The sequence below is a fragment of the Eublepharis macularius genome, chromosome 14 (assembly GCF_028583425.1).
Source record: "Eublepharis macularius isolate TG4126 chromosome 14, MPM_Emac_v1.0, whole genome shotgun sequence".
Taxonomy (NCBI): domain Eukaryota; kingdom Metazoa; phylum Chordata; class Lepidosauria; order Squamata; family Eublepharidae; genus Eublepharis; species Eublepharis macularius.
In genome coordinates this window covers 48545383-48566925 of record NC_072803.1, presented here as the reverse complement: position 1 = coordinate 48566925, position 21543 = coordinate 48545383, and the positions used below count along the sequence as shown (strand labels likewise).

At 39.8% G+C, this 21543-nt stretch overlaps 1 protein-coding gene across 1 annotated transcript in view; it reads left to right on the top strand.

Annotated features, from left to right (window-relative positions):
* The window catches only part of CAMSAP1 (calmodulin regulated spectrin associated protein 1), a 45651-nt gene that overhangs the window by 15719 nt on the left and 8389 nt on the right, over positions 1–21543 (top strand). The window contains exons 3-12 of the mRNA XM_054998147.1: positions 1674–1936; positions 3737–3898; positions 5991–6071; positions 9841–9982; positions 13768–13907; positions 13986–14082; positions 14903–15047; positions 16604–16695; positions 18059–18143; positions 18990–21414. Coding sequence (XP_054854122.1) covers positions 1674–1936; positions 3737–3898; positions 5991–6071; positions 9841–9982; positions 13768–13907; positions 13986–14082; positions 14903–15047; positions 16604–16695; positions 18059–18143; positions 18990–21414 — 3632 coding nt within the window. The remainder of the gene's footprint in view (positions 1–1673; positions 1937–3736; positions 3899–5990; positions 6072–9840; positions 9983–13767; positions 13908–13985; positions 14083–14902; positions 15048–16603; positions 16696–18058; positions 18144–18989; positions 21415–21543) is intronic.

The following is a 21543-nucleotide window of genomic DNA, read 5'->3' as shown; positions in this document are numbered from 1 at the left end:
TGGGTTATGTAGGCAAGAACATTTCTCCTGTGTTTATTTCAACCATCAGATATTCAGAGGAATGCTGCTTCCATGTATAAAAGTTACCATTTAGTTAGCAAAGCTGATAACAGTTGATAGATAGATTCATGTAGGATAGGAGTGTGTGTGTGTCTCCTAAACTAGCAGCCATTGCCACTTATTGTGGCAGTGAAATCAGTCAGTTAATTATGCTTTGAATAGTATCATTTGAATGTTACATAAGCAAAAAAATCTATTCAGTTTTCTTTGTGTGGGTCATTTTAACAATGGGGATGCACTGGGTGCGCTGTATTATGGTGTTTTAATATAATTGTAACTGCTACCATTGTGTTTATCTTTATGTTTACTGTCATGTTGTGCTCTACTCTGAGCCTGCATGCAGGGAGAGTGAACAAAAAGTCTAATAATAATGATAATAATAATACAAGCATAAGCTTATGCTTTAAGATGCGGTAGATCATTGGCCATTGATGCCCACCTGTCCCTTGGTAACCCTGCCCATGCTAACAGATATAAGATGAGAAGTCTTTCGAATAATGAAAATAGCATGATGGAAATCTGTTGGGATGGCTCTATGCCTGGTTTCCAGTGCATAGTCCTGAGAGGATCACAATTACTGTTGGTCACTTAATTACCAGCATTGGATCTAGTAAGCCAGAAATCATAGCATGCCAAATGGAAAGTGTGTGCAAAAAATTGCTCCTGCTAGTATCATTGGGATCAGACTTTTTTCACCTGTTACCCAGGTTCAGCATTCTGTGGCTAAAGAGATTAGGTGAATCTGCCTGTAGCCATTTGCTAAGAACACGGTCTCATGGCATTATCCATATTTAGGCTTGCTTCAGTTACACTGTGTCTGTGAAATCGAAAAGAGTCCAGTAGCACCTTTAAGATTAACCAACTTTACTGTAGCATAAGCTTTTGAGAACCACAGTTCTCTTCGTCAGATGAATCTGAAGAAGAGAACTGTGATTCTCGAAAACTTATGCTACAGTAAAGTTAGTTAGTCTTAAAGGTGCTACTGGACTCATTTCGATTTTGCTACTACAGACTAACACGGCTAACTCCTCTGGAACTGTGTCTGTGGTTGAAGATTTTTCTATACTTTAGTAACAGACTCAGAAAAATCCAGCATACGATTAAGCATACTTCGGTCTCATTCAAATAGGAGTGTCCAGTTCTATAAAGGTAAATGGACATACACATGCTAAACACTCACTCCATTCTAATGGTAACAGTGTCTCTGAACCCAATGTTGGTCTAGGTACTGCAGTCATGTTGGTGAAGTAATAGGCTTAGCTTGTTGTGTTTGGCTGAAAATAGCTTAGAACTTCAGTTTTACTATAAATTTACTTTGGTTTTTCTCCCACCTTAATCTCTTTGTGTGTGAAAAAGATCTTAAGCTTATGTATTGTGGAGGCTTATACATTCCCACTTAGTTCTTGCCTGAAGATATGTACTGAATTATGGCATGATAGTAAAAAATACTCTGCTGTTTGAGTAGCAGAACATTATAGATGAAAAGAATGACTTCACATAGCTACAAGAGTAAGCTACTTATCCCTGTTTAAATAGCATTAAAGCACTATCAAGTAGTTTTATTTATTGTGTTGTACTTTTTGCTATTTGAGCATGTACCTCCTTTGTTTCAGATAATATCCCAGAGGAGCTGAAGGACCCGTTTTATATAGACCAGTACGAGCAAGAACATATTAAACCACCTGTCATCAAGCTGTTGCTGTCCAGTGAGCTGTACTGCCGTGTCTGCAGCCTCATTTTGAAAGGGGATCAGGTGGCTGCTCTGCAGGGACACCAGTCAGTCATCCAGGCTCTGTCTCGGAAAGGGATTTATGTCATGGAGAGCGATGATACACCTGTGTCTGAATCTGATCTCAGCAGCGCACCAATCAAAATGGTTAGCTTAAGAAAAGAAAGCTTTTCTCTACTGCTATACCATCCTGATGTTTCAGTTCAATTCCTGTGTTAATTTATATGGGTATTGTTCCGTGCTGCCTTTCAACAGAAAAGTTCTCAAGGCAGTGTACAAGAGCAAAAAAAGGCCTTCAAGTCCACCACACAATAGCAATAAGACAAGAACAGTTAATTTTAAATGCAGTATGATAGAATAAAGCATATTATAATTAGAGAACAATGGGTGAGGATATGTGTGAGAAAAATCCTGACATCTCCACAAATGGCACCTTCTTCATCTAGTGTCTAAAACTCAAAAGTGTATACTTGAGGTGGAAGAGATATGGGGAGAGGAGGTTCCATAAAGCACCACAACAGAAAAGACCCTTGCCTTGGTGTCTGCTCACTTCGATAGGTGAGAATATGCATCAGAGCCTTTACTGAATGTCTTTAATCTGGTGAATACATATGGAAGTTGTTGGTCTTTCATACACCCCAATATCAGGCCCTTCAGTGCTTCAAGAGTAAGAACTAGCACTTTGAAATTTATTTCATTTATAGTCCGTCTTGCTCACTGAGACTCAAGGCAGATTACACAGCATGAAATTAGCAGTCAGTATCAAGGACAGTTTCATAAACAATGCCATAGGGTAAATAAACACAAGTTCACAAAGACATAACATAGAATCCAATGCAGTGTTGAAGAAATGCTGAAACAGTACATAAGCACTTCTAGTAATACAAAGTTGAAGATATGCTGAAACAGGAAATGTGCTTGGCAACTAATTATAAGGTAGTGAAGAATTGATACACTCCAATTTTCTCCCATCACAGACAGCACAAAAAATACAATCTTTAAAACATTTTGTTAAAACAGATAAGCCAGAATGCATATATATAATCTTCAAGCTGCCCCCACAGTCTGTTTAGATAGCCCTGTTTAATAACCTGTCTGGAAGGCCCCAGAGATAGGTGGCTGCTCCATCCTTTCCAGGAGGCTGATCATATGGGCAGCAGTGGAAAATGCCTGGGCCATAGCAGATCATATTCTTTAGAAAGAGGGGACAGGTAGGAGCCCTGTTTTGAGGAGCCTAACAGTGGCATGAATTCATATAGGAAGAGGCAGTCTTTCAGGTATGTAGGCTCCAGTTCATGAAGGGCTTTAAAGGTAAGAACCAGCATCAAAATAGAATTTGGAAATAAATATGCCACCAGCAAAGAGGCTTTGAAACCAGGCACTATGATCTCCGTCATCTACATCAGCAGGTTTGTGGTCATGTTTGGAATGACTGAAGTTTCCAAACAGCATGCAAAACCAGTCTTGCAGAAAGAGTGTTGCAGTAGTCTAGTCTGAATGTGATCAGAGCATGGATAATGGGGCAGTTACAAACGTCCCAAGTTTTCTTGAGAGTTGTTGGAAACAACTTGTTGAATCGGTATCCAGAGGACCACTTCCACCCATGTGTATCCAGCAAACAGCTTCAGTCAGCAGACAAGGATTACTACTACTACTACTACTACTACTACTACTACTACTACTACTACTACTACTACTACTACTACTGGTCAGGCCAGTAAAAACTGTTTTTGCTCAGGCTTGAGAAATAGCCACTCCTATTCCATGGAACACACTTCCTGACAATGTAAGGAAGCCCCAACCTTGCTCTGTAAAGTGAAGCTTTTCTGATGTGATTTGTCTGCTTATTTTTTTTCTATTTCTCTGAAGATTTTAGTGATATAAACTGCTTTGAACCCTGCTTTGAGGCTGTAAATGTTTTAAGTAAATGTTCACATTTGTTCTTAGAGTCCTCACATGGCAATGATCGATGCTCTCATGATGGCCTACACTGTGGAAATGATCAGCATTGAAAAAGTGGTTGCAAGTGTCAAACGTTTTTCTACATTTAGTGCCTCAAAAGAATTGCCCTATGATCTGGAGGATGCAATGATATTCTGGATTAATAAGGTAAATCATTGTATAGTGCTGTATTAGATATATACACGTGTGTGTGCTTGCACACATCTAAGAGGAAATTTAATGGAAAGAATCTCTTGTGGAAGAAGTTGTATAATAGCTAAGATGTTAATGTATTTTAAGTTCATCTCCCAAACAGTAAATTATTTGTTTTACACAGAAGAATATTACTTTCATTTAGATAAACTTTTTTATTTACTAAAATGTCTAAACTTGACTCTCTTATTCTAAGAGTCAAAGCAGTTTGTTGGGTACGTTTGTATATGTTCATTAGCAAAATCACTCAAATTACATACTGAAAAAAATACTACTTGTATTGATTTTTCTTAGCATCTACATTATCACATGGCTATATATTCAGTGGTATTGAGCAGGTTGAAACGAAAAGTATATTATTCAGGATCTGGGCTGTCAGATGGGCTCCTATTATTTGTGTTATAAATGTGCCCATAAACTTGCTGGTCTCTGTACGTAATGAAAGTGGCACAGTATGCTAACTATGGACAAGATAGGAATTTCAGTGTATTTGTGAGGCTCCCAGCTAAGAAGAAAAACATGACGTAATTAAAAAAAACACACTTTAAAACTGGTTCAGTGTGAACAGAAAATGCTACAGAGAGATGAAATTAGTTTAAAGTGGGGGGGGGGATGCTGGTGAAGTGGGGGGGATAGGGTGGTGTTGAAAGTCTGCTCAAGCCCCTGAGAGCTTTGAGAGTGTTGGAGGGGCAGGAGAGTTTGGGGAGAGGGTGGGATTTTGAGTTTGTTCTCTGTTTTTCCTTGTAGGCTCCCAGGTCACATGTTACTTATTTATAGTCCCCCTTTCTCACTGATAACTCTGTTCATGATGCTTAAATGTGACTAAGGGGGGCCAGTTTGGTTCAGAAATGTGACTAAGGGTATGTAGTTTGGTTTGAAATTCTGATTAAAATAACAAATTTTGACTGATTTGGTAAAATCCGGGTATTCCAAATCAAAAATCCAGTATCCTGAATTTTTACTGAATTAAAAAAAAATTAAAAATCAGTAAAATTTGGCCATTGTTTTCTATGGTAAAATCACTCTGGGAGCTATATGGTGGACTGGATGGGCCATTTTTCAACCATACTTCACCAGATCTGATGGGAACCTACTCTTGCCTGTTCTCTAAAGACCCCCTCCCCTCAAGTTTCATGAAGATTGGACCCTGGGAGTCAATTTTATGGGCCCCCAAGGGAGGTGCCCCTCCCCATTCTCCATTATTTGCTATGAGGAAAATATCTGGGTCCTATCCAGGGCCTGGGGGTGGCATTTTTCATGCAAACTCCACCAAAATTTCAGGGGACTTACTCCTGCCTGTCCTCGAAAGACCCCCCCCCCCAGGGTTGAGGAAGATTGGGCCCTGGGGGCCAATTTTATGAGCCCCTGAGCAAGGTGTACCCAGCCACTCTATTGTTTCCTAAGGGGAAAAAAAGTGTTGCAGAAACGTACTGGGGCAAGGCTGCCATGGCCCAGGCACATGCCTAAAATCCAGTTGAGCTCATCTCAGAGAAAAGCTCAGTAGAACCAAACTGAAGTACAGGAATAAAGTCCCCCAGAACCAAAATGAAGGAAAGGGACCAACATCACATCAGAGAATCACATCCATTCCACCCAAACCAAACTGAAGCAAGAGACACTGTTGCAACTTAGACAAACAGAATCAGTGCCATTCACAGCAGCCAGATGCTAGGTTCAGCCAGTGGGGAAACACCACACAACAGAACCAAGCAGTATCCAACCACAAGCACAAGGCATTCCCTTTGTTCAGTTTGCTTCTCTTGAGCTAAGTTGCAAACCAAAGAATGATATTAAGGGAGCAAATGCCTGAATGAGACATCACTGTTAGCTCAATTCCTCTCTTTCATGTTCTAGTTTTAATTCTCCCTTTCTGTCAGTGTGTGGCATACTTTATAGGTCTGCTTCTGTTGACCACATGGGGTTCAGTCATATGTGAGCTTCAGTGTAGGAATAGAGAGAACCAACTGAAAGACCGAATGGTGGCTGAACCCATACAATTGAAAGACTTTTGGGAAAGGTCATGTGGTTGTGTTCTTCCTTGTTTTAGGTGAACCTTAAAATGAGAGAAATAACTGAAAAAGAGATCAAATTAAAACAGCACCTACTGGAAAGCCCAGGTCACCAAAAGGTAAAGATACAGTACTAGGTTCATTGTGGAGTTAACATTAATACAGGGGGTCCTAAATTTATCACTTCGAAACAAGTCTCATTGTGTGTGACAGCATAATTGTGTTTAAGGTTGCAGGCTTTGCAGTAGTATCTTGCACTCTCCCTCCGTAATTCTGAATTCTCTCTATCTGTGAAACTTGGTTTATTCTTTATTCTCTCTCTCTGTTCCCTGGGTTCATGCTCAATTAGTTTCTTCTGTTAATTGGAGTCTCTGTGTGTGCTGGCCACTTTTGCACATATGTGCCTCAATTTCAAAATGAATGGAGAACGTGCAGGTTGCTCTGCTTCTTTAAATTTAGAGCCATTGCACTTAAACATTTTAGTCCTGCATTAAGTCAGATTATAGTTAGTGACATTTTTACCTTTGACTACCCTCTCTTGGATGAAAGAAAGCTTTAAATATTGGAGTACTCTGAGGCATTCATCACTTGTTCGGAAGATCTTTCAGGGTCGCATGTGCAGCACACGTTTGATTTGAAGCAAACAAGAAACTCTTTATCAAATACTAATAAAGCATGTACTAACTAAAAGCTGGGAAGTATTAGCAGTGGATATATGCATCTCTTTCTGCCCCATCCCTTGTTTCCCTGTTTATCTGTTCCAATGCACTAATATTGTAAAAATATGCTACACTTTCATTACTGGAGAATGTAAACTTTTTTCAGATATAAGTGATTTCAAAATTGATCCAATTTTGTAAACTCTTTGGCCAAACCTCAGTGAATACAGTGGCATAGTTGTGGTTCTATGTTGTATTGGATTGGTGCTGAGCAAATAACCTTTTCACTATCCTGCAATATAGAATGAAACTTTTAAACATGGGCCTATGAGAGCCTTTAATTTGATGATAATATGTGTTTCTGAGAATACTGTCCACTTGGTACTTTTGAATACTTACAGTTTTGGATACTTGTAGATCAGAAATCATTCCACAATATGAAAGTGTCTATGGATTGGGTGTATCTTAAGAATTGCTTATAACTTGCTCTGCTGACATTCCTTTCCTGTTCCTACATTACCTTCCCTGCTTCCTGAGCAGTCTCCTTCCAAATGGTATTGGAAATTAGTACCTGTAAGTGATTTAATTATATATGATGGTTGTCACCCACAAAACCATGGCTTTTACAATCTTTTCTTGGTGCTTTGCTTCCACCTAAAATGTTGCTTTCATAACTTGCAATGTTCTTTTTGCTTAAGACTCTTTAAAAAAAATCTCTAAAAAGTAGCTTTCATTACATGATTCCCCATACTGTACATACAGCATACTTGTCACTATACAGCATTTCAGAATTGTTGATCCTCAAAATCTGAAGCTTGAGGAACAAGAAAACCACAGTAAGACGTTAGCTGCAATTGAGTTGGAAAATTCTGTTTTGTACAGTCCTAAGGTGAAACTGGTCAGTTTAAACATGATTTGTATCGTTTTATTTGCGCTTTGCCAAAATGGAAGCAGTGTACATGGATGGATAGGGTATCTCAATTCATTGCTTCTAATTCATCACCCGTGGCAGAGTAGCAGTTTGTACGTGTTGTCCTAACAAGATAATTACACTGAGGCTGGCTCAAGAGTTCTTCCTGTAGAGTGCTTGTTTCAGATGCCCAGGAGCATTTATTTCTGGGATGTATTGGTGACAATATTGTAGGCTATGTCAGCTGTTGCTCTGATCTGTTTGTACAATGATTATTAAAATGGTAATTTAGAGTACAGTAGCATGTGTTGTTGTTTTTTTTTGGACTATAATAATATATGCGTGGATAGTACAGTTCTGATAGTCTGCAAGGAAATTTAGGTTCAGTCTTGAGTGCTTATAATGTTAGTTTCAGGGAGTTCCACTAGCATATCATGTTCAGGGTTGTAGTTAAAATGCCCCAACCTTTCACAAGGTATAACATTTCTTCATCTCTGGTTCACTGTATTCATCGTGGTAAAATGCTGGAATGGAAAGCATTTTTGATACCTCCTATCCTAAGCATTAAGTTAGTGCAGAAGTCAAACTAAACGTCTTCAGCTTGTCACAGTTGCTAAAATTGCTTCAGGATTACTTTACAAAATGAAAACAGTGTTTATGAAATAGAGGCTTTTCTATTTAGAAATACATTGTTTTGAACAGGACTTTTGTGTTCAAGTTTTCATTAGCCTTGTTTGGCTGCTCTGGCCTAAGCCAGAAGCTAGTGTGGGGAGAGAGATGCACTCTTTAAACTTACCAGATCACCTGAATTTGAATGACAATATTGCAGGACTGACTGTGTATTTAACAACATCCTTGAATTTGTTAAGATTCTGATTACCATTTTGTATCTTGCTATTTTTCGTGTAAGCCTGATCTGATGCATGCGCTGTCACACTGCATGCTGGAACCAGTGGAATATGCTCGTGTGGTACAGTATGATTCACATTACATTACATATTTATGGAGAGCGTCAGGCTGGAGGAAAAACAGTCTGTGTGTAATTTAATTCTTCCAGTTTTCTTATCTGGTCTCTGATCATTTAGTAGGAAATATTTCTCTATACTTTAATACAATGTCATGTCAAGACTTGGAAAGATCTATATTTCTCCTGCAAGAAAAATTTAAAGCCAGAGTATAATTCTAAGCTAATTTTACAGCTTTGCATTTTTATTCCCTTTTGCACGTGTAACTAAGCAAGATTTGTTTCCACAAATAATTTCTCAGCCTGTGCTTTCCTCAAATATACGTTTCATATGTAGATGTGCCTTACGTAGCTGGCTAGCAATTTTGTATGGCATATTTTGGGTAAAAATAGTTGAATGAGATTTTGTAAATATCTTTAGTATACTGGTGTAGATCTGCTGTTAGTCAATGGCTATTTCATGCAAGAACCATTAACAAACACTTTATCTCAATATAATATAGTATGCAAATATTAGAATTTTATCTTTTTCTGTTAAGAGTGGTAAAATACATATATTTTATTGTATGTTGTGCAGAAGCTGTAGAAACTCTTTGAAATACCTTCTACTGATGTATGTGTTGGTTGGTTTCAAGGTTTCACTTGTGCTTTAGTGAAACTACTGCAAATTATTCACCAGCAGAGTAACGTGACTTTTCCAAAGTTCCTGTTTGCTGAATCAGTTTTTGTTAGACTCTTAATGGGACCAAAGAAGTAGATATTGGATTAGGGCAGCTACTTATATAAACAAGCATCTGTGATAGTTTGTAGAGGAAGGGAAACAAGCCAGCTCAGCCTGGTAATACAGTAGACCCTCTCCACTTAATGATTCGTTGCACATTACATGAGGGGGTGTCCAGCCAGTTTTTACTTCCCACTGCACCATCATCATAATCAGTACAGTTTTACATTTTGTGGGAAATTCAGGGCTTTTGCTACTGGGAGGCAGCAGATCTCTTGTCTCCAAGTATTCATGGATTTGGCATTCACAGTAATCCCAGGAATGATCCCCCACGAATGGTGCGGGTCTACTGTAAGCACAAAATTGTAATCCAGATTAGAAACCTTGGTTTGTGCCTGTGGACTTGATATTTGCTGTACAACTTCTCTGAACTAAGGTTGCGGTGTTTTTTGAGTGTTGGCCCTATTGGTAAAACTGTTCTGAGATTACTAGGTAGATAGAAGGGACTTCAGATGTGAAGCGTATTCAGGATGGATTTGAGGTACACATGGACTCAAAATGCTGCAAAGAAATGAATCAGGTTATGAAAACTCCTTTTGCTATAGTGACAAGATACTTTGCCTTCTTTTATCAGGTACGATATCGCCGCGATCACCTTTCAAGTAGGCAATTACCATTTTTCCCAGTGCTTGAAGATCTCATGAAGGATTGCAGTGATGGGGCTGCTTTACTGGCTGTAATACACTATTACTGTCCTGAACAAATGAAGCTAGATGGTATGCCATTAAAAATTTTTAAGAAGTGACATAACTAAAACAAAACATAAATAGAATGCTACAAGCCAACAAAAATAGCTTTACTGAGCCACAACTGATTATGAATTGTACCATTGTAGCCCAGTCATGAATACATGAATGCCGGGAGAGTAGTATATCCAAACCAAAGTGTTTCTAAGTCCATTGATTGCTGTAGGAGATACTCAGTTTAATTTGTGATGGCCTGTAGTTCTACGAATGCCTCTGCTCAAGACCATTGCTACAGGTTATGCTCTTCAAGAAGTAGCTACGTGTTCTGGGTTCATTCTTTGAGCAATACTAACTGATCCATTTGATAGGCCAGTGGTATTCTTTATGAAACTCCCAAGGGCATCTTAGGCAGATAAATTGCCTTTATTAATAAAATTCATAGATATGACTATTGATGATGTGTCACTTTAAAAAAATCATATTTTTTGTATGCTTGCATGCATTATTCATGACTTCTCCAAGCGCTGCCCTCCTGCTGAGCCTCGTATGTATGAGATGGAATTACCATAAAGCTGAATGTGTTGTATTGGCCATGATGTAGATCTAGGACTGGGGAGACAAGGTTATAAATCCCCATTCAGTCATGAAGTTCACTGGATGACTTTGGGCCACTAACTCTGCCTAGTCTGTTTCACATACTATAGAGGAGGCGAGATTCATGCATAGTGCCCTGAGTTCCCTGAAGGAAGGGTGGAGTGAAAATGTAATAGATATTCTTGATTATCACTTTTGATACTTATTTTGTCTTAGCAACCTTTCCATTGTTTGCTGAGAACCACTCTTTATTTGATGCTGATACACAGTTAGCCCCTGTGGTTGTGAAGAGAGGGTAGTGTTACTTTTCTTAAATGCTTCATTTCTTCTGCTTTCATTTTCTTTATTTAAATGGTAAATAGTAAACATAAAAGGTATAAACAATAAACCTAAAAGATAAAAACACAATATTCTAATGACACACTAGCAATACATATAGACATACAATAACAAACTAGACAAATAACTAATAATAATAAAGGAAAAAAGATAGGGAAAGGAAAATACTAAAACTAAACTACAAATTGAGTTCCGATTTTCTCTGCAACACATCTATATTGTTTTCAGTCTCACTTATTTTGTGTTAAACATAAGAGCCCTTTTTTCCCTATTGTTCATGTTTCTTAATCCATAAATCCAGATATTATCGTTATTATGTTTAATGTAAAAAGTCTATAAATGGTTTCCATTCAGCCACAAATATAGCTAATGTCTTTTCTCTAATCAGTGAATAAGTTTTGCCATTGACGGAAACTCCAATACTTTTATCCTCCATTCCTCCATTGTAGACAATGTTGGAGTTTTCCATTTTTGTGCATACAGTACTCTTGCTGCTGTAATCAAATACAGAAACAAAGTTCTTTCCAACTGGCTGTCCATCATTCCCAACATAAAAGTCTCGTTTCAACCGGATTTTGATCTTCAAAATCTTCTGAATCGATGATTGTATCTGCAACCAGAAACTCTTTGCTTTCTTACATGTCCACCACATATGATAAAACGTCCCTTCTTGTTTAGTACATTTCCAACATACATTTGAGGCATCCTTGTACATTCTAGCCAGTTTTTCAGGGGTCATTTGCCAGCAATACATCATCTTATAGAAATTCTCCTTAATACTAGCGCTTAATGTAAATTTCAACCCCCTTGTCCTCATATTTTCCCATTGCTCCATTAGTATGTCATGTCCACATTTTTTTGCTCATTTAATCATACATTCTTTTACTTGCTATTCTTCTATCTCAAACATCAACAACAGTTTGTACATTTTAGCAATAACTTGTTCATCATTTGTATAAAAGGCAATTTCGAATTTAGTTTTAGATTGCTCAAAGTCATAGTATCTCTTATTTAGTTTAAATCTCTCAGAGATTTGCATATAAGAAAACCATTGGCAAACATGCCCTTCTGCTACTAAGTCCTTTCTTGATTTAATTTTAACTTGGCCTTGAGAGAATTCCAACAAGTCATGATGCGTTAACCATTTAGTTGGACTCACCATTTCCCTTCTAAAATGAGCTTCTTGTGATGATAACCAGAGAGGGATTTTCGAACAAAACCTAAGTTTGTATTTATTCCATGCTCTCAAAATGGCACACCTTACATAATGATTATTAAACTCTGCATTGACTTCAACTTTATCATACCATAAGTATTAGAGATGGGCATGGAACAAAAAACCCCCCCGAACTACGTGATTCGTGGGTTGTAGCATTCCACGGAACATCGACCCATGAACTTCCAACCTTTTCCCAGTTCGTGGTTCGTTGTTCCATGGCATTTCAGTCACCCTGCACTGGCTGCTGAAGCTGGTGTGGGGTGTTTGTAACAGACAGCCCCTTTTTTCTGCTGCCAGGGCTGTCAGTTTTACAGACCCCGCACTGTTCCAGCGTGGAGTTTGTGCAACTGACAGCCCATTTCTCCTGCTGCCCGGGCTTTCCGTTTCACAGACCACGCGCTGTGGGTCTGTAAAACGGATAGCCCGGGCAGCAGGAGAAAGGGGCTGTCAGTTTCACAGACCCTGTGCCGGTTTCAGCCCATGCTGAACCCCGCGCAGGTTCTGTGAAACTGACAGCCCCTTTCTCCTGCGCAGGGGCTGTCCATTTCACAGACCCCGTGCTGGGTTCAGCCGATGGGCTGAAACTGGTGCGGGGTCTGTGAAACTCCGAACCTGGCCACAGAACGACTGGAAAAATGCATTTGTTCCATAAACACACGTTCCCACGGAACGCATGTTTTGGTGCGAATGAAGCAGCCATTCCGTACGGAATTTTGTTCCATGGTTCGTTTTGTGCCCATTTCTAATAAGTATCCATGCCACCCAAATCTTAAGTTGTGCCCTTCAGGGTTCAATAGTCTTCTGTTTTTTAACAGAATCTATTCCTTCATCCAAACTAGACAGCCGCAAAATATAATCTCAAATCTGGTAAACCCAAACCTCCTCTTTCCTTTGCATCCTGTAGAACCTTAAATTTAACCCTTGGTTTTTTGCCCTGCCATATAAATCTCGATATATCTTTCTGCCATTGCTTAAATGGTGCCTCAGTTGTCAATACTGGAATTGTCTGAAATAGGAATTGCATTCTAGGTAAAACATTCATTTTAATTGTAGCTATTCTTCCCAGCAACGATAGCTGAATGTTATCCCATCTTAACATATCCCTTTTAATTTCATTCCAAGTCTTAATATAATTGTTTTGGAATAACTTCAAAATCTCAACAATAAATGTTTTTAAAAACAGTGGTACGATTATATATCAGCATATTCTGCCCAAGGGAAAACAACTGTACAGGATCCATACACCCAAGTAAGTTAAAAACAAATCTAAAAAGGAAAGTCTTGTATCCCCTAAAACTGTTAGTACAAGCTTCCAGTGTGCTCTGGATGGAGGTTCCAGGGGTTGAAACCATTACTAAAAGAGCTAGCACATGCTGACTTAACCTGAGCAGACTTGGAAATGGATGGAAATCCCGTTGTTTTGGACCTTGATTGACATAGAGGCTCTCTCGCGTTTCTGTAGGGTCATAGGAGAACAGAGGGCTGTGTGTGGCTCTTGGTCCCTCCATAAATACTGCTGCCTTGGTGTATTCTGTAGGCTGTTGTAAAGCACTGATGGGAAATGGATATGTCACTGCTTCCTTAAATATGATATATTGTGAGCTGTTAATTAATTCCTAGGCAGACTTGTGACACTGGTCTTCTTTCTTTTCCCAACTGGAAGAAATCTGCCTGAAAGAAGTAACATCGATTGCAGACAGCATCTATAACATTCAGCTGCTTCGGGAGTTTTCAAATGAATATTTAAACAAATGTTTTTATCTCACATTGGAGGACATGCTGTATGCACCTTTAGTTCTAAAGGTAAGATGTGTGAAAGATTATGCAGTTTAGAGTAACACTTACACAGCCTATTGACAGTAAACTTTTTTTCTTTCCTAGTCCAATGTAATGGTCTTCATTGCTGAATTATTCTGGTGGTTTGAGAATGTCAGACCTGACTTTGTGCAACCCAGGGACCTCCAAGAAGTAAAAGATGGTGAGATATTTAACTTTAGCAATTTTGCTAACAGTGCCTAGAATGTTTTGCTTCCAAGTGCTTTCTCCCCCCTTTTGTCTTTTATGGCATTCCTAAAGTTTCTGTAGTGTGGTTTCTTAAAACGTGGTGCACTCCTTCCTGCGGAGGCATAGAACATTAATAGAAAAGATGCATGTATCTTTCTGACCATCCTCAAACCAATCTTCACTTGTATTCTAAACTGGAAACAAAATGCCTCCTTCTGATCCTTGTGGTGGGGCAGCTGTTGAAAATTAGTTCTCATTTCTCCCAGTATTTACTGGAGGTGGCCTTATGGAAATGCTCAGCACCAGTCCAAGGTATTTTGATTGTTGAAGCAGAAAAGCCAAATAATGCCCGCCCGCCCCCCCTCAACATAACTTGGTGGGCAGTAATGATACCTGCGTGAGCTTCTCTGAAATGAATGAGCATTGAGCAACACCAATTCATTTCAATGAAATGTGCATAGGAGAATTTTGCAGGGGATTCTGCCCCATAGTCCAGATCTGTGTCTCAGTCTGCCAGTCTTGCTCCTCGTAAACACTACGTGCTTTTACATCCTTTTCTGTACTTCTCCCATTTCCTCTCCATTATACAGCAATTCCTCCTTGAAGCTAAAGGCCGCTTCCATTTTAGAACGAGAACTAAACTTGGGCATTTGAAACTATTGGCTTTTTAAAATGTAGGCAGGCCTTTTCTGGCTTGGAATCATTGTTACAAAGTATTATGCTGCTGCTTGTTTAAAACAATTTGAAGTTCCTTTTTAAATGAATGCTAACTCTTTGTGTGTGTGATTGTGCAGCTAAAACAATGTTGCAGCAGAAGAGCAGTCGGCCGCCTGTTCCCATTTCCAATGCAACCAAGCGGAGTTTCATGGCTAGCCCAGCTGCTTCCAGCTCAACTGACACACAGCCTCCAGTTCAGTTCCCTTTGGAGACTTGCAACAGGTATTATCTGCATCCTGAAGAATTTGAGTCTTTGTAAGTCAGTCTTGCTATCTCTCCTCTCAGTCTTGTTTTTCCATCTAGTCCTGCGATCTTAGGGACATGTGTTTTGTGTGCCAGGCAGGTTGTCTGTAAAACTTCTGAAAATTAGGCACTTAAGGCTGTTCATGCTGGGAGGGGCAAGGACATTGGAAGCATGTTAATCTCTGGTTGCTTCTCCTGTGCAATTTTGTTTGTTCTTTAATTCTGGGAAGAAGGTATAACTAATTTGTATGCCTCCTTTTGTTATTTTAAATTGAGAGCATCTGTGTGGGCTTTGTATTCTTCAGCTCTGGGAGCAGTGGGGTGCCCCCTTTTGCATCCTTTCTGCTTCTCCAGGCCTTTGGGCCAGAAACAACTTCTAAGGTTACCTGGGACTCACCTTCTGTTTTTTCAGTATGATTGTTCCTAGATCGTGACAATAGTGAGACTTCCTAAGCTTTCTTGTTCTGTCTCTATTCCTGTCTCCATTTGACAGGCTGGTGGAGAGAACTTTGAGATCCATTGGTCTTGGAGGTTTAATTGCTATTAAATGATCAGCATTTGTGATTTAAAAATATAAATGTTTGGATTGTCTTATTTCAGCCTGTTGTGTGCTGGAGCAAATCTGTTGTTTGTTCTTTACTGGGGAAATACCATGGGCAGAGTGCACCCTCATTCTGTTTTTTTCTGTTCAGCATGGTATAAGGTAGGGGAAAGAATGCACTGCAGCATCCTCCTATTGGGAGAGCTCAAGAAACCTGATTTGGTTTTTTTATGAACTTGTGACTAGGTCCTGAGCTCTAGCTGAGCTGTAGACAGGATGTCAGGACACGTACGTGGCAAAGAATTAATTAAGGTAGATGAGATCAAGAAATATAAGGAACTAGCTACAAAGCCACTGATATTGATGGTACTTGTTTTGCAAACATTTTAAAGTGAGTCATATATTCTGCATGGAAAGGATGTATAGTAATACTCCACTGCAGCCTACCTGCCTTTCTATTTTAACTAGCTTTCATCTAAAAGTTTTCATAGTTTGTAATTTTTAAATATTAATATCTTCAATCTTTTCTGTATTGCATAATGCCAGATTTTGTTTTAAACGGTTGTGTGGGGTTAGCTGCTCTTGTATCTTAACCAGCATCCAGCCTTCAAAATGTGTTACATGGATACTGAACTAACTGCTTGTGTGCATCTTCTTGGTCAGACTTAAATAATTTAATTTCCCCTATAGAATGTTTTTGGATCCTGTTCAATGACTTTTTTGTTTTATCTTTTGCTTCATTTTAAGACTCTGAAGTTCATTTGTTTTAAGTCTGATTATTTCAGAGAGTTGATAGAGTTTTTTTGGGTGGTTTTAGGATCAATCTTTTGTTCTGTGTTGGGCAGGAGTAAAGAGGATAGGAACAGAATAACAGTTGTGTGTGCTGTTTTTCCTACTGCAGTATGTTTTTCCTGCTATGGTATCATTTGCAATGGTAAAAAAACCTCTTTATTGATTGGGTGTTCTCTTGCTAATATGTTTTTATTTAATACAGTGGAAAAGGAAGCCCTGCCTTCAGCCCATCCCATCCATTACTGCCTTTGAGACAGAAACAACAGAAGTCTCTGCAGGGGGAGGACAGCTCAGGTAGACAGCACTTCATTTGGTAACATATCTGGGAATATGATGAGCCTAATTATCACAAAGATTTACGTGCCCTTCTTGAACCCTTAGTTCCTTTTAAAAGTATCCCATTGTTGAAACGTTAGGGCTAAGAAAAAACATTTAACGATTAGAAGCTGTTGCAGTAGGATGTGTCTTTAGGTCTTTAGAACGGCAGCCAGGACAGGCAAGAATAGGAGGGGAGGGATGTTAATTTCACAGGCGATCCAAAAGTATGCATCTTACATTTTGCTAGACCCTAGAGCTCTACCTGCAGTGGCTTTCAATACAAGCGGACTAATAGTCTAAAGTAAGCCCTAAATGGACTCCCAGTTATACATAGAAGTACGTAGCTGCCAAAAGGGTTTTTTCCCCAGAACTTGTGGAAGTTTGCGAGTCAGGTTTGAAGATGTGGCTGTGGTTTTCCCTCCCCTGCCCCAACCGGATCAATTTATAACTCACTGCTGCTTCAAAGGCTGGCAAGCCACTCAGGGAGGATAGGAGAGTTACTGTCTGCCTTTCAAGCTGCTCTGCAGGTTGTCACATTGGAGGCTGTTTGCATTTCTGGGGGCAGGGAGTGAGTGAGTCAATCTGCTGATTCAGGAATCCCATTTGCAGAGGGGAAAATAGTTCAGATATGAAGGTGGCAAATACTTTTGTGTGTGCTGTTGGTTACCCTTGGGTGTCTGGCTTGTCATGGTCTTTGAACTTCATGAGTCTCTGTCAGCATATGAGTACTGTGTGGGGGGGTGGGGTGCAAGATTCAAGTCCAGTAGCACTTTAGAGGCCTACAGGTTGTTCAGAGTATAAGCTTTTGAGAGTCAGTGCTCCTTACATCAGACCTTTGACCAAAAGTTTATACCTTGAAAATCTTGTTGGGTTTTGAAAGTGCCACGGCACTCATGTCTTGCTGTTTCGTTGCAGACCAACACAGCTGCCCACTTGAAACTGGTGTGAAATGTGTGTGTCTGTGTGTGTACATACATGGACATTCAGTCTGAGCATTTTATTAGGAGAAAAACTCAGATATAGCTGTACTCAGTTATTTGCTATCTGGGCTCTTCCCACATATAGCTATCAGGAGGTGAAGTTCATTGAAATCAGACAGAGTATCTTAGGTTGATAAATTTGATGTCATTGCTAATCAGCAGCTCGTTATAGGTGAGATTAATCATGTATACTGAGATAATTGTCTGACTAGCTGGAACCATGTTATAGCAGCTGTATGCTGCCCTCATATGGTGAAATGTGTTGTTCAGTACACATTTCAGAATAGCTGGAACAGCTGTAAAATATTTAAATGTATTTGTTTTTAACATTATTTAAAAATGTGCATGACTTTCTTTAGGTCAACGCCATCGTTCTAATTCATTAACTAGAGTAGATGGACAACCACGGGAATCAGTTCTTGCTTGGCCAGACAAGAAACCAAGGTAACTTGAGAAGTGTGCGCTAAAGAAAAATAATGCTTAAAGTCTTAAACTGGACTCTTAAGACTCACCAATGGCCCCTGGACAAAGATTTCATCTGCACCCCCATATGACTCTGATTCAAACCGGATATAATAAGAAAACAAATCACTTGGCTCGCTGATACCTTGAATAGAATAATAATTGTTAATTAGATAAGAAACTGTAAAGGGAAAAGTAACAGGATTGTTAAATAATAGATTTAATTTAATTTACAATTTACACTATGCAGATTACAATAGAATATCATACCAGAAAAGCAGCCATTTCCCCTGAGATTACCCCACAGCAGCCATATCCTCCCCAACCCCCACCAAATAAAGCTTTCAATTTTTTAAATTGACAGTAGAATATCATACCTCTGTAACATAACAAATATGTGTACCAGTTTCTCTGAATTAGGAGAATCAGGTTCTTGTTTTAGATATGTAAAAATACCCAAGGAGTACATTGACCTAAATTATCTAAGTAGCTAAAAATTCTGGATGAACATTTCATATTGGGGAATTTGGCTTCCACAAAATGGCAAGTTCTGATTTGTTAGTCCAGTGGCTGCAGTGTTGTGCCTGATCACAGAACAACAAATTTTGAGTCTCTATTCAGCCACAATCCCTAGAGAATCTTGATAAAATCACAGCCTTGGTTTCACATCTGAAAAATGGTACTGTCCTAAGTCACAAAATTGTTGTGGACAATTAAAATAATATAGTGTATGAGAATTTGTGTGAGATTTTGGGCTTTATATGCTGAATAATTTTTGCTTAAGTAGCAGGAACAAAAAGAAAACTTCTAACGGTCTGTCTCTCCTAGGCCTCTATCTCAGCCAACACCATTTGCTCTTCATCATGCCACAAGCAGTGATGCAGACCCCAGTTCTGGTGATAGTATTAGCTTGGCTCGATCGATCAGCAAGGACAGCCTAGCATCAAACATCATCAACATCACTCCAAAACAGCAATCTCACTCTGTACCAGTGAAAAGCAATGGGAAAAGCTTGCTGAACAATGTTGAAATAGAGGATGAGGATGAAGAATTGATCGCAATAATCCGACCAGATGCCACACCAAGCCACAGCAATCTTGAACTTCAGAGTGTGCCAGTTAGATCACCTGGCTTTGTTGCAGCTGCATGGGCTCAGAAATCGCAGAATGAGGCCTCAGAGAGCAAACCAGAGAGTTTTTTCCTTGAGCCATTAATGCCTGCTATTCTGCGACCAGCAAAGGAAAAACAAATAATTAACAAGGAGGAAGAATGCGGAGAAGGGAAAACACGAGGTTTTGTAGCAAAGAGACTGAATGAAGGGCACACGTCTTTAGTCCGTAAAAAAACAAATAGCAGCCATGCAGATTACAACCTCAACAGGACTTTTAATGTAGCTTCTAGTTCAGAATTAATGTCTGTCGCTGGTTCTGGCATGGCAGATTCATTGGTACGTTCCGAGATAGGAGTAGAACACTTTCGGCCCCAAGCAAGTAGTAGTATAGAGCCTTCATCTCAAGAGCAGTCCTTCGGCGGATTCTTTCTTCACGCTGCCAAAGTAGATGAGGGTGTGATGAGCTGTGCCAGTACTGGCTGTGTGAAAAGTCCAAGTTCTCATGTGGCAGACACCTCATGGACAATGGTGAGGCAAGATTCTGACTCTGACATTCTAGACATGGAGGAAGCTGAACAAGATTTAGTGGCTGATGACCATCCAATAATTGCCAAGTATATAGGAGAAGAGGAGTCAGCAAAACTACAGGAAGACATGAAGGTGAAGGAACATGAAGATAAAGATGATGCCAGTGGCCGTTCGAGTCCGTGCCTGAGCACCATTTCTCAGGTTAGTAGCGTGTCCATGACCAGTGGGAGTGCCAGGATGACTAACTTTGCTGAACGGAAGCTTCAGAGACTAAACAGTTATGAAACAAAATCCAGTACAAGTAGTTCACAGAAGACCACGCCCGATGGGTCAGAATGTTGCCCAGCTCCGTTAACTACATGGAAGCAGAAGAGGGAGCAAAGCCCAAACAGGCAAAGCAAAGATAATGTTAATGTCTTGGCTTCTGAACTAGTCCAGCTTCATATGCAACTAGAGGAGAAAAGAAGAGCAATCGAGGCTCAGAAGAAGATGATGGAGGCACAGTCAGCCAGGCAGCGATTGAAGCTGGGCAAGGCAGCATTTTTGCATGTGGTTAAAAAGGGGAAAGGCACCGATGGCTCACCGCCTCTTAAGCCAGAACATTTCACAAAAGAGTACTCAAGGCACAATGGGGAAGGCCTGGATGATACAAACTCTCAGAACTCTAAATCAGAAGTGTTCTTTGTTAAAGAGGAAGGGAGTGAAGATGTCCTTGATGACTCCCATGAAGCGCCGAAAGTGAAAATGCAGGAAACAATCGCTTTTGTTGAGCAGAACAATCCAAAGGAACCCACCATGCATGAAATAGAGAAAAGCAAAATGATTTCTGCTGCACTCCTTGAAGAGAACATCGAAGTGGCTGACATCAACGAATGTGATCTTTCTATTGAAAAATTAAATGAAACCATCAGTACACTCCAGCAGGCTATACTGAAGATTTCTCAGCAGCAAGAACTCTTAATGAAGGCGCCAGCAGTACCAACAACGAGAGGCAGTTCTCAGGACCAAAAGATAAAAGCACCGATTCATTTTGTCGAACCCCTGTCTCCTACAGGAATGAGCAGCCTTCGTAAACCTCCTCGACTTGGTCAGGGACGGATTTCCCGTTCTGGGAGACCATCTGAACTGAAAGTTGCTAAGGACAGACAGCAAACAACCACACGGATCAAAACCCCAACTCCCAGTGTTGACACTTTGCCACATTTAAGGCAGTTTCCTTCATCCAATTCACTGAAGACTCCAACTGAAACAGCTCTTGAAAATAGTTTGAACCCAGGAAGCACTCCTCAGGAGAAACTTGTCTTTGATAGATACAGACTCTGTGATGAGAGCAGTAACCGGGGAGGATTTGTTCTGTCTACTTCCAAAGACACAAATATCCTCTCTGAAACTATCAAAGATGTGAATAGCAACATAGAGGACTTTAATTCTTCTTTTGATGGCTCAGGGAAAGAGAACGTCCCAGCGGAGGAACCCTTGAGAAGCAAAGGTAGTCTTATTGAAGTTGACCTGTCTGATTTGAAAGCTGCAGATGAAGATGTTGAAAGCCAAGGTAGCTCCACAGACTTAATCAGTGAAATTGACCAGAAGTCAGGTGTTGGGTTTTTCTTTAAGGTAAGACAAACAACATCATAGTGCTATAGTTGCACCTCAGATTATTTAACAGAGCACTAATCCAGGGAAGACGGAGTGTGGGTTTTTTTCCCACTAGATGAGACCAGAGCACTTCCGGTAAGGCCAGAT